A 19,919-nucleotide genomic window follows, 5' to 3' on the forward strand; every position below is an offset into this window, starting at 1 on the left:
CTACCTGTTAATGGATAAATTCAGTAAAAATGAGATAAAGTATAAATGAAGAAATGCTATTAGAAGAATTTTAGCCTAGTGTGTGATGGCTCATAATATATAATCCCAGCACCTATAAACTGAGGCAATCGGATAGGTACAAGTCCAGGGCCAGCCTAAGCTAGTATGAAATACTGCTTTAACAAGCAAAAAATTTAAAGAGCCCTAAAACTATTAAATGGAATCTCAAAGAGCAATTTTTAAACTTTCTTCTTTAATGATCCTTCATGAGTGGCTGGACAGTGGGTCAGTGGTTAAAGGATTTGCTACTCCTGCAGAGCATGGAAGATCTCAACAGCTACTCAGGTCCGACAGATCTGGCACTCCCATCCCCTGGCCTCTGCATGCACTGCAAACACAAAGTGAACATACAAATACACTGGCAAATACTCATGAACATAAAATAAAAAAATAAGGGAATTAGAGAAATGGCTCAGTGGTTAAGAGTGTTTGCTGCTCTTCCAAAGGACCTGAGTTCAGTGCCCAGTACCCACATCGGATGGCTCACAACCAAAATCAGGGTTTCTGACACCCTCTTCTGGCTTCCACAGGCACCACACACAGAGAGAGATAAGAATAAAGTTGAACAGAACAGTTAAAGAACACTTACATGCTGGGTTACACACAGCTCAGTGACAAAATGCTTGCCTGGGATGAATGAGGGCCTGAGTCCATCCCAGCAATAAATAACACCACCACCACCACCATTAAAAAAAAAAAAAAAAAGGAAGGAAGGAAAGAAGGAAGCCAAGTGTGTGGACACACTGCAAATATAAGTCCTCAAATGGTTGAGGCAGGAGGATCATTAATTCAAGGCTATCCTGGAATACAAGATAAGACCCTGTCCGAAACCAGGCCTTAAACTCTTGAAAAGAGAAAAAAAGAGAAAAATAATAATACTCAAAGAAGAGAAGCATACCTTCAGAGGAAGTAGTTTCCATTAGAGAAAACTCAGAAATTGAATATTTTCTGTCTGTTACTGACTACAATACACTCTTCATACCATGCAGCATACATGATTTATAAGTTACATTTTAAATATATCATAGCTAGCTTTGTATGTATATTCCCTATAGCAAGTAAAGACTTTGTTTCATGTCATATGGAAATTACATTTTTGTCCAACTGAAAATTCATCTGCGGTTCCTATACTTTATTATTACTCAATAGTAGCCAGAAAGTCTCTACTAGTAGAATTGCAAATATTTCTTTCTCCCAGTATTCATGCTTTTATTAGCAAAACAAATACAGTCAAAATAGCATGGCTTTTTGGTTCTATCTGCCCCACATACTTCTGATATGACTGGCAATGAGCAAGACAGTAGGTACTTTTTTTTCATTTGGTTCCTTATCCTTCAAGGTAAACACTTTTAACACTCCCCATCCATCTGTCCGTCCGTCCGTCCGTCCGTCCATCCATGTAGTTTTGAGAAAGGGTTTCTCTGTATAGCCATAGATGTTCCAGAACTCACTTTGTAGACCAGACTAGCCTCAAACTCACAAAAATCACCTGCCCCTGCCTCCTGCATTATAGAACTAAAGGCTTGTATAACCACTGCTCAGCTGTCATTCCCACTTTACACGATAAAGTGCTTGAAACTTAGGCTAAATAATTTGCCCAAGAATATATTAGTAGCTTTCTCTGACTTCCTTGGGCACAAGGCATGTTGTGATACAAAGGCCTTGTACCCTGTAAAGATTTGTGGCTTTTATTGGTTTAATAACACGTTGATTGGCTACTAGCCAGGCAGGAAGTATAGGTAGGGATACCAGAACAGGAGAATTCTGGGAAGAGGAAAGGCTCAGTCCGCAGATGTCACACAGATGCACAGGAAACAAGGATGAGAATGCCTCACTGATAAAGGTACCAATTCAGGTGGCTAACACAGACAAGAATTATGGGTAAATATAAGATGTAAGAGTTAGTTAATAAGAAAGCCTGCGCTAATAGTCAAACCAGTTTATAATTAATGTAGACTCTGTGTGTTTCTTTGGGACTGAACGACTGTAGGACTGGGCAGGACAGAAATGTCTGTCAACACTAGGCATACATGTGGTGCACATACATACACTCTCACACACATAAATAAATATTTAAAAAGACATATTATAATTGAGCATTTGAAATAAAAAGCTAAGGAGTACCTATGGGGAAAGATATTTAACATCTTTAGTTGGTTTCACAAGGTTAACAAAAGAATTACAAAAATTTATTCCACATGTAAGGATTAAGTAAGAAATGCACATAAAATACTTACAATAGGGTCATGCTTTTCTAAATGTCCAAATCATGATGTTATTATTATTCAGTCCGAACTGTATTTGTCTTAGTCACTGCTCTATTGTTGTGAAGAGATGCCATGACTATGGCAACTATTATAAGAGAAAGCATTTAACTGGGAGCTTGCTTATAGTTTCAGAGGTGTAGTTCATTATCATCATAGTGGGGAGCCTGGTGGCATGCAGGCTGGACAGACATGGTGACGAAAAAGTAGCTGAGAGTTCTATATATGGATGTGTAGGCAAACACACACACACACACACACACACACACACACACACACACACACACACACAGAGCAGGGGTATGGGATGGGGAAAGAGGAGAGGGCAAGCAGGTTACCATTGTAGGTCAAAGGGTTTATAGTAGGGTTGATGTTTACCTTTCTCCTCTGGCAGCATGTACTTTCTAATATCACAGACAAGAGTACTTTCATTTATTTATTTATTGTTTGTTTGTTTGCTCTTTTGAGACAGGGGTTCTCTGTAGCTTTGGGGCCTGTCCTGAAGCTAGCTCTTGTAGACCAGGCTGGCCGCAAACTCACAGAGTACTTTCTAATACCATGAACAAGTCAGGAAGAGGGAGAGATTGGAGACTGGGCTTGGCATTAGGATTTTGAAACCTCAAAGCCCACTCCTAGTGACATGTCTACTTCAACAAGGCCATACCTCCTAATCCTTCTCAAATAGTGCAACTCCCTGGTGAATAAGAATTCAAATATATGAGCTGATGGGGCCATTCTCTTTCAAACTACCAAGTATTTAAGGGAAAGACTAAAAAGACAAAAATAAATTAAATGCTTTGTTAGACTTTTATTTGCTGGATAGCGTAGTCACTATAAAACAGCCAAAATGTTAGCTGTTACATCTTTGATTAGCAGGTTATATAATCCATATAACCACAGAGGTTAAGTAAAGAATAAGGGACTGAGGGTGGGGCATGGAATTCCTTAGGAAGGGGAATTAGAATAGATAGTTGTAGATGGATGGGAGTTGTGATGGGGTTAGAACAGAAAGATCAACCAGGGAGGGCAAAGGAAGAGGAGGTTAGTAAGGGAATATGGGGTAGGACAGCTAAAAATAAGAGCTATTTGAGGGGTTGTATGGAAAACAAATACAGTAGAAACTTCTTAAAAATTTAAGATACATGAAAGAAATCTAAATGGAATCACCATATAATGGGGGAAGACAAAGACATAACTAGACATCTCTCGTCACTAAATGAAACCTCCAGTTCCAGGAACAGGTTATATCTAATTGAGTTGTTGGCCAAATGGCTCCATGGATAACCCTAAGCAACCCATGGTACTGACAAGGCTATTAGTTATTCTCCACAAACTGATGGTAAAGTCCCATTGCTCAAAAAAAAAAAACCCCATAACTATATAACTCAGTGAACATGGAGAAGTCAAGTTGATGCCGACCCAAAGCTTTCACCCGACTGACTTATAATCATGGTATTAGAAAGTACTCTGCATGCTACCAGAGAAGGAAGGTAAACATCAACCCATCTATAACCCTTAAATGGATAATGGTAACCTGCCTGCAAGATACACTGATGTATCTTGGTGCAAAAGTCGTGAATACAGTGGTGCAAAAGTCGTGAATAACCAGCCAATATCTGATTAGATTTAAAACTCATTCCAGTGGAGGGAACCCAAGCCCAACACTACTAAAGTGGCCAAGAATCTGAGACCACATAGGTCAGGAACCACAGGGAAATCCAACTACTGTTACGTTTAAGGATTACAGTAATAAAATAACTCCTAAAGGCAGTCTGCTACATTCATACATCAGTGCCTTGCTCAGTCATCATCATACAAGCTTCTTCCTGTAGTAAATGGAACCAAGTGCAGAGTGAGAGCGACCTTGGAAAACTCAGCCTTAAATGTGATGTTTCCATCGACCCCTTCTCCTCAGGGCTCAGGGAACTAGTCAAAAGAGGAAGCAGAAAGATTCTAAGTGCCAGGCGGGCCGAAGGAAACAAGGTCTTCTAAAAACAGTAGGATTGACACACAGATGAACTCACAGAGACAGCACACGTCTTCCCTGAATGCGCCTGAACCAGATGGGGCCCCACTGAGAAGGGAAGCGTTTCTTCAGCTTTTCGTTTGGCTCCTTTTCTCCTGATAGTTTGTTTTCTTCATCACATTCTTGTCTGTTTGTTTTATTTTACCCTATTTTAACATTATTATTAGAATGTATCCTAATGAAAGAAAGGCAAAGAGAAAGGGTGTAATTTGGGGTGTGTGGAGAATCAGGGAAGATCTGGGACGAGTTGGGGGAAACCATAATCAAAATATCCTCAATAAAAAATACTGCCACAAAATAACATCTTTATATAATTTCCCACTAAAATGTTTGGAAAAACCATCTGTATGCATTAGGAAAGTCATAACATACTTGTAATAAAAATTATCTATAACTGTTTCCCTGGTGTCCCATCTTTATCAAAGAACATAAATAATATAACAGAAGGGACTGCAGATATTAGTAGATAGGTCTGTTCATCTTTGCTGATAGAGACCACCTATTATGTACAACAGAATTGGCGTCATTTCAAACACAATGTATTTCACAGTGAATTAGATGGTTACTTCATGATATCATGAACCTTAACTTGCATAAAATAACAATAATAAAAAAGATCCCCATCATTTGTAATATTGCTTAAGCAGAACTAACATAGTCAAACTTTCTGAGTATTTTATATATTTCTGAAAAATCCTTTCTGAATGCTTAACCTGGCACCGTGATGCACACCTGTGATCCATCAAGAGGGAAGGAAGGCAGAAGCATCTTTCTAAAATGAAGGACAGGCTAGAGGGCAGTGAGACCTTATCACAAAATACTACACTACAGCACAGCACACCATACCACACCCCAAACCAAAAAAATCACACAAAACTTAACGTAACCAAAACCAAGGAATGACAACATAAAGCAAAGCTTAGACTTTTGTAAATATTAGAAATTTTATCAAGAATTTCCTTTGTTATTTGTTATATATGAAGGTGAAAGATATCTTTCAGTTATGAATAAAATGGGCAGCTGAAAATGTAATATGCTAACCTCATGCAAGCTACTAGCTGGAACCTTACCAGTAGGCCACAAACTTCATGATAAAATATAAAACAATAGAAATGGTTAAATAAAAATAAAAGAGCTATCTAGAAATACGTTTAAACTATTGAATAAACAGTACTGCAATTAATATAGTTTCTGCGTGTTTATTTGCCTACGAGTGGCTGGGAAATGAATAAGTGGGTTCCTACAACAAATTGGTGCTCCAACATGTGCTAGCTAAATCCACATAAAACCTGAGATGGCTTGGAAAGGAATTCTAGACACTAAAAAACAAAGTTTAGCCATTTTTTTTCCCTGGATGGGTTCTGTTTTCTGGCGGCATGCTGCAGCTCGAGAGAGCTTCCTGATCTGCAGTATCAATTAATGGTGGCATCCTGGTTCACTAGCACAAATGGCTCTGATTCTTTCAGGAGGTCTGACCAATGAGCATTTAAGTGGGGTTTGTGAGCAGTGATAGAACTTGCTTAATGGCAACATAGACCCACTATGAACCCAAAAATCGGGCAATGTACATGGTTCTCAGAGGCAGCAAACATGCATCTGTCATGTAGGACTGGGCAGAGCAAGCAGGCAGGGCCATGTTGGCTCTAGCCACACCCACTAATCATTAAAAAAAAGCACTTCTGGTCAGAAAATTATCACAGATACACAATAAAGACAGATTCAGTTAAAAAAGACCTTTAAGTGAGTCACAGTGTTGGATAAAAGTACGTAGGCTTGGGAGAGAGAAGAAAAAGAGTATAGAGAGTTATAAAAAGAAGCAAATCATTTTAAAACTTTAAACTAAACTGAATCAGAAGAGATGGAGAAGAACACTTCATTACAGGAAAAAAATCCATAAAGATAAAATCACAAACCTGAACATCTATGCCCCAAATACAAGAGAACACACACGTGTAAAAGCAACATTACCAAAGCTTAAATCACACATTAAATACCACACACTAATAGTAGGAGATGTCAATACCCCACTCTCTCCAATGGACAGGTCAACCAGACATAAACATAACAGAAAATAAGAGAGCAGATGTCATGTCATGACTCAAATGAACTTAACAGACATCTATAGAACATTTAATCCAAACACAAAATATACCTTCTTCTCTGCACCTCATGGAACTTTCTCAAAAATTAACCACATACTCTGTAACAAAGAAAACTTTAAGAGATTCAAAAAATTGGAATAACTCCCCTGTATCTTATTGGATAACCATGGCTTAAAGTTAGAATTCTAAAACAACACTAATTGCAGAAAGCCTACAAGCTCATGGAAATTGAACAATGCTCAATTGAATAATCCCTGGACCAAGGAAGAAATAAAGAAAGAAATTAAAGACTTCCTAGAATTCAATAAAAATGAATGCACAACTTACCCAAACTTATGGGACACAATGAAAACAGTGTTAAGAGGAAAGTTTATAGCACAAAATGACTACATAAGAAATCTGGAAAAATCCCACATTAGCAAGTTAACCAAAAACCTGAGAGATCTAGAATAAACTGAAGGAGGACTAGATGACAGGAAATAATCAAAATAAGAGCTAAAATCAACAAAATAGAAATAAGGAAAACAATAGAAAGAATCAATAAGAAAAAGGGCTGGTTCTTTGAGAAAATCAACAACACTGACAAACTATCCAAACTGAACAAAAGATAGAGAGATAATATCCAAATTAACAAAATCAGAAATGAAAAGGGGACATAACAATAGACACAGAGGAAATGCAGAGAATCATCTTCAGGTCATAGTTCAAAAATCTGTACTTCACAAAACTGGAAAACTTAAAGGAAATGAATAATTTTCTGGATAAATATCACTTACCAAAATTAAATAAGGACCAGATAAGCAAATTTAATGCACCTATAATCATCAAGGAAATAGAAACAGTCATCAAAAGTCTCCCAACCAAAAGAAGCCAAGAACCAGATGGTTTCAGCTCAGAATTCGACAAGATTTTCAAAGAAGAAATAATACCAATACTCCTCTAATTGTTCGACACAATATAAACAAAAGGAACATGGCTAAACTCTTTTTATGAGGCTACAGTTACCATCATATCCAAACCACGCAGACATTATTAAGAAAAAGGATTATAGACCAATCTCACTAATGAACATTGATGCAAAACACTCAGTAAAATACTGACAAACTGAATCAAAGAACACATCAGAAAAATCATCCACCATAAACAAGTAGGCTTCATCCTAGAGATGCAGGGATGGTTTAACATACAAAAATCTGTCAATGTAATCCACCATATAAACAAACTGAAACAAAAAGAAAGATATGATCATCTATCTCATAAGATGCTTAAAAAGCCTTCGGCAAAGTACAACAGCACTTCATGATAAAAGTCTTGGAGAGAACAAGGATACAAGAAACATATCTAAACACAATAAAGCCAATATAGAGCAAGCCAAGAGATAACATGAAACAAAATGGAGAGAAACTCACAGCGATACCACTGAAATCAGGAAGAGAACAAGGTTGTCTACTTTCTCTTTATCTATTCACAATAGTACTTGCAGTTCTAGCTAGAGCAATAAGATAATAGAAGGAGATCAAGGGAATACAAAGTGGGAAAGAAGTCAAACTCTCACTATTTGCTGATGATATGATAGTACATATAAGTGACTCCAAAAATTCTACCAGGGAACTCCCACAACTCGTAAACACCTTCAATAATGTAGCAGGACAGAAGATTAAGTAAAAAACCAAAAATCAGTAGCCCTCCTTTCTACAGATGATAAACGGGCTGAGAAAGAAATCAGAGAAGCAACACAATAGCCACAAATAACATAAAATAACTCTAACCAAACAAGTGAAAGAAAGACCTGTATGACAAGAAGTTTAAATCTCTGAAAAAAGAAACTGAAGACACCAGAAAATGGGAAGCTTTCCACTGCTCTTGGGTACATAGAATTAACATAGTAAAAATGGCAATCTTACCAAAGGCAATCTACATATTCAATTCAATGCCCAGCAAAATTCCAGCAAAATTCCTCACAGACCTTGAAAGAACTTCATATGAAAAAAAAAAAAACCAAAAGCAAAAACAAACAAACAAAAAACCCCCCAAAACACAGGATAGCCAAAACAATCTTGTACAATAAAGAAACTTCTGGAGGCATCACCATCATTGATTTCAAATTCTACTATAGAGTGACAGGAACGAAAACAGTCTGGTATTGGCATAAAAACAGATAGGAGGGCCAATGGAATCGAACTGAAGACCTGGATATCAATCAATCCACACACCTACAAACACCTGATTTTTGACAAAGAAGCTAAAACTATAAAATGGAAAAAAGAAAGCATATTCAACAACTGGTCCTGGCATAACTAAATATCAACATGTAGAAGAATGCAAATAGGTCCATATCTGATATGGGATGCCCCTCTGTATGTTGTGAGTATGTTTTATTACCATTGGTTAATAAAGAAGCTGCTTTGGGCCTATGGTAGGGCAGAACAAAACCAGGCAGGAAATCTGAACAGATGTATATAGAGAAAGTAGGCAGAGTCAAAAAGAAGCCATGTAGCTGCTGAAGGAGACAGACACCAGAACTATATTACCTGGTAAGCCACAGCCTTGTGGCAATACACAGAATAATAGAAATGGGTTAATTTAAGATGTAAGAGTTAGTTAATAAAAAGCCTGAGCTAATAGGCTATAATTAATATCGTGCTACAACTAATATAGTTTCTGTGTAATTATTTCATGTCTTGGCATGTGGGAAAAAAACAAGTAGTTTCTGCATACATGTATTTTGTTCTATTGCCATGAACAAAACTCAATTCCATAAGGATCAAAGACCTCAACATAAAACCAACCACATTGAACCTCACAGAAGAGAAAGTGGGAAGTACACTTGAACATATTGGCAAAGAAGACTACTTCCTAAATATAACCTCAGTAGCACAGACACTGAGAGAAATGATTAATAAACTGTATCTCCTGAAACTGAGAAGCTTCTGTGAAACAAAAAATTTGTTCAACAAGACAAAATAGCAGCCTAAGAATGGGAAAAGATCTTCCCGAACCCCACATCTGACAGAGAACTAATGACCAAAATATACAAAGAACTTAAGAAACTTGACATCAAAAGAATAAATAATCCAAAAACGGGGTACAGACCTAAACAAAGAACTCTCAACAGATGAAACTCAAATGGCTGAAAGACACTTAAAGAAATGCTCAACATCTTTAACCATCAGAGAAATGCAAATCAGAACAACTCTGAGACTCCATCTGACACCCATCAGAAGAGTGGCCAAGAACAAAAACACCGATGATAGTTTATGCTAGATAGGATGAGGGGTAAAGGGAACGCTCCTCCTTTGCGAGAAGTAGTGCAGACTTGTACAGCTGCTTTGAAAATCAGAATGGCGATTTCTCAGAAAATTAGGAAACAATCTAACTCAAGACTCAGTAATACTACTTTTGGTTATATATTCGAAAGATGTTTAATCATACCACAAGTACAAAAAGAAAAAGTGAGAATTAAATTTCAACACATTGGCACAGAAGACCACTTCCTAAATAAAACGCCAGTAATAAAGACATTGAGAACAACAATAAATAAATGGGACCTTTTGAAACTGAGAACCTCTGTAAAGCAAAGGACATAGTCAGTAAGACACAAAGGCAGCTCATTGAATGGGAAAAGATCTTCACTGACCCCATATCAGACAGAGGAATGATCTCCAAAATACATAAAGAACTCAAGAATTTAGACATCAAAATAACAAATAATCCAATTAAAATATGGGGTACGGAAATCAACAGAATTCTCAACAGAAGAATCTCAAATGGCTGAAACACACTTGAAGAAATGTTCAACATCCTTAGCCATCAGGAAAAATAGAAATCAAAACAACTCTGAGATACCATCTTACACCAGTCAGAATGGCTAAGATCAAAAACACCAATGATAGCTTATGCTGGAGAGAATGTGGGGTAAGGGGAACACCCATCCATAGCTGATGGGAATGCAAACTTGCACAGTCACTCTGGAAATCAGTATGGCAGTTTCTCAGAAAATTGGGAATCAACATACCTCAAGACCCAGCAATACCACTCTTGGGCATATACCCAAAGGATGCTCAATCTACTATAAGGACATGTGCTCAACTATGTTCATAGAAGCATTATTTGTAATGGTCACAACCTGTAAACAACCTAAATGTTCCTCAAACGAAGAATGGATAAAGAAAATATGGTACATTTACACAATGGAGTACTACTCAGAGGTTAAAAAAAAAATGATATCTTGAAATTTGCATGCAAATGAATGGAACTAGAAAAAAATCATCCTGAGTGAGGTAACCCAGACCCAGAGAATAGCAAGGTATGTACTCACTCATAAGTGGATACTAGATGTAAAAGCAAAGCAAAAGGAGCCTATAATCCATGACCCCAGAGAAGTTAGGTTATAAGTAGAACCAAGAAAAACAACATGGATCTCCTTGAGAAAGCGAAATAGACAAGATCTCCTAAAAAAATTGGGAGTGTGGGGCTAGGGGGAGAAGGGAGGGCAGAAGAGGGGAGGGCAGGAAAAGGGAAATGAGAGGAGAATTTGAGGGAAAGGGATGATCAAGATGGGGAAAGGACAGAGAGGGAGAACAAGGAAAGAGGTATTTTGATATAGGGACCCATTATGGGGCTAGCCAGATACCTGGCACTGGGGAAATTCCCAGAAATCCATAAGGATGATCCCAGTTAAGACCCTAGGCAATTGTGGTGAGAGTGCCTGAACTGGCCTTGCCCTGTGGAGGGCTGTGGGGGGATGGGGACAACCAGCATGGGACCAAACTAGGCCCTTTGAATGTGGTTGATAGTTGTATGGCTGGGGCAGACAGTGGGGCCACTGGCAGTGAGACCGGGATTTATCCCTACTGCTTGTACTGGCTTTTTGGAGCCCATTCTCTTTAATGGGATACCTTGCTCAGCCTAGATAAATTGGGAAGGGCCTTGCTCCTGCATCAAAGAAACATGATAGACTTTGTTGACCTCCCATGGCTCTGTGAGGAGAGGATGAGGGGTGAGGTAGGGATGGGGGAGGCAGAGGGAGCAGGAGGACAGGAGAAAGTGGGAACTGGGATTGGTATGTAACACAAGAAAAAAAAAACCAGTTTAAAAAATAAATTAAAAAAAGAGAGTGACTTTGATTACAATACATTTAGAATCTTTCCGGGAGATTTTGTATGATTCAGCAAACCAGACACACTACACTAGAGCATCTGCTGTATCGTCAATGCCTCCATTTTGATGCTCATTCAAGGACCCAGGAAGTTTGACCCATAATAAACTTACAGAACAGGAATGTTTTTTCTTTATTTAAAATTCTTACGACATAGAGCATACTTACTCGGGGCCTACAATTTTCTTAACATCTCAAATTATATGCAAACAGTGAAAATATACTAGAAGAATTCATAGTCAACAATCAACTAACATATGGTTATAAAATTTTACTCATTTTTTGTCTCAAATAAAATTTAAGTGTTTTATCTTAGAATACTTTTTTTGGGTAAACATTATTGCTTCCATTTTGTGTGTATGTTGCATGTGCCATGGCAAACATGGGAGGCAGAAGGAGATTTGCAGGAGTCAGTTCTCCTCTTTTCCCGTGTGGGTCCCAGGGATTGAACTCAGGAAATTAGACTTGGCTGCAGATGTTTTAATTGCTGTGTTTTCTTGCCAGCCATTGAACACTCTTTTTGGTTTTTGAGACAGTCCGTGTTGCCCAGGCTGGCCTGGAATTTGGGACTTTCCTGCCTTGGTTCTGAGTGTTAGGGTTATCAGCAAACATTAGCATGTCTGGCTACATGATACTATTAAAAGAAGATATTTACTGCTAGCAGTTACCAGGCCTGATTTAATAAGGTGCAATTAGTTTCCTGATTTACAATACAATGTTACTGAAAATTTGGATTGTGAGTCTTTGACTGCCTAAAACTGATGGGATGAGAGAACAAACACGTTTACTCATTTATTTTGCCTGTCTCAATTGTACTTCAGGTGACCAAAGAGATAATGGCAGCAGTTCTTTTTATTACCAGACAACTCCAGGTAACACTTAATGTAAAAGAGTGAAAGACATGGTGCCATTCTAACTGTTTTGAAACAATGGCTATGACAATGACCACTATACTGCCTAGATCCATGAAAAGGGATTATAATGATCTGTGCACACTAAGTTGAAAAGACTATTTAATTTTAATATCTTAACACATTAAAAATTTATGCATCTTCTTAATTAGCTAAAACACAGACTATGGTCCAGACTCTAACTACTGAAACCTAAGGACAAAGTAACACCATGGGGACAGATTCCTTAGTTAGGGTTTCTATTGCTGTGAAGAGACACCATGACCATGGCAACCCTTTTAAAGGAAAATAGTTAATGGGGCGGCTTACAGTTCAGAGGTTCAGTCTACTAATATCATGGTGGGACATGGTGGTATACAGGAAGATATGGCAGTGGAGAGGTAGCTGAGAGTTCTACATCTTGTGCAGGCAACAGAAAGTGAACTAAGATACTGGGCATGGCTTGAGCATATATGAGACCTCAGAGTCTGCCCCCACAGTGACACACTTCCTTGACCAAGGCCACACATACCCCAACAAAGCCACATCTCCTAATAGCGTCGCTACATTTGGTGTCATTTTCTTTCAAACCAGAGAAGACTCAGAGAAGAGATATTTCTGCAAACTGGTAACATTTCTTTGTATGGTAGTCTGTTGCCTTTAATCCTAGCACTTGGGAGGCAGAGATAGGCAGATCTCTGTGAGTTTGAGGCCAACCTGGTCTACAAGAGCTAGTTCCAGGACAGGCTCCAAAGCTACCGAGAAACCCTGTCTCGAAAAACCAGAACAAACAAACAAACAAACAAAAACCCCCCCAAAACCAAAAACAAAACAAAATAAAAAACCTGAAGAGTATATAGGGTTATTCTGAATAATGACTATATACTTAATATTAAATAATTATTATAAAACATTTTGGGTTCAGAATAATCTACTTGTGGAAATAAAGAAAATTTTTTCTTGGGATAGGAGAGATGGCTCAGTTGGTCTAGAGCACTTGCTGCTCTCTCCAAGGTTAAGTTCCAGAACCCATATGGTGGCTTACAGTCATCTGAACTCCAGGATCCAGTGCCCCTTTTCAGTGTCATTAGGTACTAGCATGTATGTGGTAAAAGACATACATGCAAAACTCTTATATACACCAAATAAACATAATAAATCTTTAAAATATTCATTCTTATCATTTAGAAGCACATACTGAAGTATTCACAAGTGAAATAAGAAGTTTGTGATTTTCTTTAAGATTTTCTGAGATGAAGGGACATTTGGTAGCATTCAGATAAATTATCCACATATATGTAGCACTTACAATTCTTAAAGCCAGGCAATGGGTAAATGTGTAACATATTACAGGAGTTTCCAGGCCTGAAGAAGGAGCTCAGTGTTAAAGTATAAACCAGCAAGTGCTCCACAGTCAACAGCAGTTCTTATCTGCCCCTTTTCAGTATTCAAGCAAAATAATTTTTCAACTATTAATTTTTATGGTATTTATTAGTAAAAAAACTTAAATGTAAAGGGAAAAAAATATTGAGTGGCATATTACCAAATTATCAAAAATTTCTTAGCAGTGGAGAATTCAAACATAAGGTGTTTAACATGAATAAAAACTGTAAGAACTAAGGCCATTCATCACACTAAATACTTCCTCATATTTCCAGTATATTAACCTTCTGCTACCTACATTACATTGTAACTTTTTAAAGGTTTGATCATAGCATAATGGAATTAAGAAATTATTTTTATGGGGATATAAAAATCCCATCATTCTTAGGCAGATCATAATACATTTCATTTCTATGCAACTCACCTGCTGTAAAATCTTCGGTCAGATCAATAAATGCATGAGAATGTGGATTCCTCATTTTACCTTTAGTGGTCAAGGCAGGATGCCAAGATAAATTTCTAAAATATAAAAAAATAATTTTTTAGTGCATGTATTAAATTAGTATTGCACTAAAGTATAAGAATATTAGCATATGATCACAAAATATTATTATGATATATTTTATATATTACACAATCTACATTTTTAATATATATAATCCAATGGGATTTAGTGTGGTCACAGTGTAAAGTTGTTGCTTTTCTCAAAGCCCAAAACATTTTCATCTGAAAAAGAAACTTTGGATGTTTTAGTTACTCCCCATTTCCTTCCTCTGGCAATCACTAATTTGGTACCTTCACATTTCCCCCCAGGACACGTCACATAAATGTACACGTCACAGATGACACTTCATATGCAGTCACTCTAATTTTCAAGTTCACTCACTGCATCATAACTGTATCCTTAACCTGCGCATGGTGGCATTTGAGAGGCAGAGCAGGCAGATTTCTATGAGTACAAGGCCAGCCTGTATAATGGTATATTATTTTGTTTTTAATAAATAATGCTTGCCTGAAGATCAGTGCAAAGCAGCCACGTTAATCAGCCATAAGGACAGGCAGTGGTGGTGCACACCTTTAATCCCAGCACTAGAGAGGAATATAAGGCGGGATGAGACAGGAACTCATGCTCTTTCAGTCTGGAGATTTTATAGAGGTGAGAGTTCTCTGGTAGCTTGGCTGCTTTGCTTTTCTGATCTTCAGCTTGAACCCCAATGTCTATCTGTTTCTTGGTTTTATTACTTGTGCTCCAAGCCTGTTCTACATAGTGAGTAGCAGACAAGTCAGAGCTGTTCAGTTGAACAGCTGGACTCTGTCTCAAAAGAACAAAACAACAATAAACTTTTTTCTTCTTTTTGAAAACAGGGTTTCTCTGTGTAGCTATAGCTGTCCTGGGACTCACTATGTAGACCAGGCTGGCCTCCCACCCAGAGATCAGATTGCCTCTGCCTCTTGAGTGCTGCAATTAAGATGTGCAGTACCACTGCCCAGCTAGCCCTGCATTCTTTTTTTAATGTGGACTTAATATTCCATTGTATGGCTATATATTCTGTTTACTCAGTCATCTGTTGATGGACACTGGGTTATTTCTACTTTGGCTAAGAACATTAGTCTGTAAGTTTTGTGGGAATGAATGTTTCAACTGGAGTGGAATTGCTGGGCTACAATGTTTACTTTTTGATGAACTCAACAAACTATTTTCTAAGGTGACTTTACCATCGTGTAATCCCATCATCAGTGAAGGAATGTTTCAATATTGCCATATCTTTGATAATTTGCCCACCACTCCAGAGGGGCTGCTTTGTGTTTTACTCATGTCTAAAGATCTCAAGCACGTTCACATGGTTCTTGACCACCTGTAGCTCTTCACTAGGGAAATAACTGTTTAAATCATCTGCTGATGTTAAAATTGTATCTTTATTGCTTTATTATTGAGTCATAAGAGTTCTTTTGATATTAGACATTAAGACAACACTGTTTTCCAGTCTCAGGGCTGTCTTTCAATTTCTGATGGTGATCTCAGAAAACCAGTTTTTAGTTTTGAAGAACCCCATTCCATCTATTTTTCTTTTTGTTATGTATTCTTTTGGTACTATATCATGTCATAAAAATGGTTTTAGTTCAAGTTGGCTTTGCATTCTCTGTAAAGTAAAAAGGCATACAATTTATTTCACAGAAGTGGTTAAAAGAATGATGATTCTTTGGAGTATGAGGGAGAATGAATTCGAAGTCTATTTCACAATATATGCAAAATATTAAGTCAAAATATACCCAAAAGCTAACATTGTACAATTCCTAGAAATAAATGCAAAGAAAATACTAATGTCTTTGGATATGGCAAGGAAAGTTATTTTTCCTGAGAGAGAGCCTCATTCTGTATCCAAGGCACCTGGAACTCACATAGATCTACCTGTCTCTGCCTCTCTGGGGCAGGGAGTAAAGATACGCAACATCATGCCTTTGACAAGGAATTCATAAACCTTGTCTCCCCCACCATCACCACACGACAAAAGCAAACAGTTGGAGAGATGGCTTAGTAGGTAATAACAGTTATCTTTGTTGAGGACAGGGGTTTGACTTCCAGCACCCACCTGACAGTTCACAACCTTAATTCCTAACAAGAGTCCTAGGGGATTCAATGCCCTCTTCTGACTTCCTCAAGTAATACTAGGTATGCACGTGGTGCATAGACATACACTCAAATACTAAAATAAAATTAGTAAATCTTTAAAAGCAAATAAAAAACTGTTCTATTAAAAATAAAAAAAAACCCTTTATGCATCAAAGGAAGGCAAAAGGACTTTATGCTGATAAGTTTTCATGTCAACTTGACACTGGTGAGAAATTACATAAGAAGATAAAACCATAACATTGGCCTATAGGGCATTTTCTTGATTTGTGATTGATATGAAAGAGCCCAGTTCAGTTGTAGGTGGTGCCACCTACCTAGGGGTGGTCATGAAGGATCGAGCTAGTAAGCATGCTCCCTCATGGTTTCTGTTTCAGTTCCTGTCCTGACTTCCTTGAATAATGGATTTCAAGTTCTAAGATGAAATAAGCCCTTTTCTCCTCAAGTTGCTTTTAGTCATGGTGATTATCACAGCAATAGAAAAGTATTAAGACAGAAGATTATTACTAGGAGTGGGGTATTGCTATGATAGACCTGACCATGTTTTAGGGGTAATAATAGAAAGATTCTGGGTCAGAGCTTTAAATGCTGTTGTTGGAACTTAGACATAATTCTGAGAAAAGTACAGATGATGAAGACCTAGCCTATAAAGTTTCCAAATCCCACTAATACTCTATCATGGTGGTCCATGCGATACTTTGAGTTAAGAATTCTATAAGGTGAAATCTTTGCTTTTCATGCTGACACTGGTCAGTAGAAACTGAAGGATCAGCTGTGACTAAGAAGACAGCAGCACATTTAGGCAAAGTTTTCTGGGAAATGTTTCCTAGGATCAGGTGCCATCCAGAAGGAGCTGACAGTAAGTTTGGTAATACGGAATAGTTTTCCAGCTGGTCCTGCTTTTGAAGGCATAAAGGGGTCAGGTACAGCAGCAGAGGCTTGCACTGTGAGAGACTAGGAGAGGCTGCTGGTGAAGATACAACCTTAGTTGACAGAGAAGTCCTGGGATTGAAGGGGTCATGGAGATAAGCTGAGGCTTACAACAGTGAGGCTTAGGACAGATTCAGAGTCCCAGAAGAGAGCCCAGGAGAGGATGTTGGTGAAGGTGCATCCCAGCTACGTTGAAGACCTCAGCCTTTTAGAGATGCCAGCACCATGGCACAAGTGCCAAGAATAGCAGCAGTTCTGGAGTGGAGCGAGCCTGAGTCTTTGACACTAGCTATGGGTCCTGTGACAAGGTTTTGGAGCCTAGAAGATTCTGAGTCTTAGAGGTTTGACACTGAGCTTTATAATGCGGTGTAAATCCGTGATTTGAATGTAACTGTGCCTGCTTCTTTGTTTCTGAGTAAATAGCATTTAACTTGTGATTCTGCAGGAGCCCACCGTTAGAGACTTGGGAAGTTTTGAGAGACTTTGGATGTTTTAAATAAATTGAACTTTTAAAGTACTTGAATTTTTAAAGACAGAGTTTAGAAGTTATTTTCATTTTTTATACTGTAATGTTGCTATTTATGTAAGGTCTTGAAGATGGACAATAAAGGAAAGGTTATAGTTGAACAGTGATGTGTTTGTATGCCAAGTTGACAAGGAGTTGACAAGGAGTCAACTGTGCTGGTTGGTGTTTATGTCAATTTGACACAGGCTAGTGTCTATGCATGCATGTGAGGCCTAAGGCTAACAGTGAAAGTTGTCTTTGATAACTTTCCACCTTACATATCGAGTAGGGTCTATAGATGAACCCAGAACTAAATGCTGGCTTAGCCTGGTTAGCCTGGAAACACTGTCTCCATTTCCCACTTGCAGAGATTATAGGAGGACACTATGCTCAACTAAGCTTTTGTATAAGATCTGGGGATCTACTTTCCTTAGGTTCACATGGCATATGCTTTACCCAGTGAACCATCTACCCACCCCACAATCTATTTTTAAAACGGGCCAAGGACTAGAAAAATTTCCAAAGACTTATGACTGCTTGGTATGGTGATGAATGCCTCTAATTCAATCACTCAGAAGACTAGGGCAGAAGGTTAATAAATTTGATGCTAGCCTGGGTAACATTAGAGTTCTTGGCCAGCCTAGGCCAGCTGAGACCATGTTTTAAAAACTCAAACCAAATATAAACAAAATCACCCCCACCAAAGCCCAAATCAACAACAACAAAACAGAAATCAAGCCAAGGGACTGGCGATACGGCTCCGTGGTTAAGAGAGTCTATTACTCCTGCAGAGTGCCCTAGTTGGGTTCCCAGTGCCTACACCAGGCAACTCATAACCATGAATAACTCCAGTTCCAAGAAATCCTATGCCTCCGTGGATACCACCTACAATCACAGGGCACACACACACACACACACACACACACACACACACACACACAACTTAAAATAATAAATCTTAAGCCGGGCAATGTTGGCTGGCACATGCCTTTAATCCCAGCACTCAGGAGGCAGAGACAGGAAGATCTCTGTGAGTTTGAGGCCAACCTGGTCTATAAGAACTAGTTCTTGGACAGGCTCCAAAGCTACATAGAAACTCTGTCTCGAAAACCAAAAATAAAAATAAAATAATAAATCTTAAACAAACCAACAACAAGAAAAACAAAAAACTGGCTACTCCATACATCATTAATCATTAGGGAAATGCTAAATACAGCCTCCATGAGAAATCACTTTACCACCACCAGAATGGTAATTGTAAGCTGTTTTTTTGTATTAATTAGGAAGCTTCTCTTTACAATGGATGGCAGTGAATGAATAAAAAAATTGGTTGCTCAAGGTGCTAAAAATAATGCTGTCCACACAAGAATGAACCTGCCAACAGCTAGTCCTAGATGGGAGAGGGGCTCTTGGGGCCCACCTCCCTGTTGATTACTGACTGCTGATGGATTCTGGAAGAGAGGGAATAACTGTCCTCAGATCTGCACTTAGTGGTGAGTCCATCAGGCACCAAAGTTTTATTTGTGGCTGATTTTGATATTTTTGGAAAGCAAAAAGAGAGAACAAACTCATTTGTTCTTAGAAGGTTGAATGTGGGAAAAGAATAAGCACTTTTCAAGTAAAGAATTTCTCTCCCTAAAGCAAGAAACAGCAGCCTTTTCTTTATAATCTTTGTTCATATTCATTTTCTTTTAAATTAGATGAGAGAGTAAAATCAAAACCAAATACAAACAAATTAGCTCTGACTGAATTAAAAGCAGGTTTTAAGGTACTGGCCTCAATGAGACTGATCATGTAACTACATTAAGCAGTTACAGGTCTCATGCCCCAGTTTCTAGCTTATCTGAAGTATGTTATAGCTTAAATATTTCAACAATTCAATTTGTGACATTTTGTCTGGGGCTTACTTAACTAACTGTACATTTAAACGTACGATTAGCAGTAAAGAAAAGGGTACAGAGTGACAAACTAT

General features: G+C 38.1%; 1 protein-coding gene across 1 annotated transcript in view; it reads right to left on the reverse strand.

The window, feature by feature from the left end:
- The window catches only part of Itfg1 (integrin alpha FG-GAP repeat containing 1), a 129,677-nt gene that overhangs the window by 78,480 nt on the left and 31,278 nt on the right, over positions 1-19,919 (reverse strand). Inside the window, exon 6 of the mRNA XM_048434646.3 lies at positions 14,308-14,402. Coding sequence (XP_048290603.3) covers positions 14,308-14,402 — 95 coding nt within the window. The remainder of the gene's footprint in view (positions 1-14,307; positions 14,403-19,919) is intronic.

Source organism: Myodes glareolus, chromosome 22 (assembly GCF_982192425.1).
Source record: "Myodes glareolus chromosome 22, mMyoGla1.1, whole genome shotgun sequence".
Classification (NCBI taxonomy): Eukaryota; Metazoa; Chordata; class Mammalia; order Rodentia; family Cricetidae; genus Myodes; species Myodes glareolus.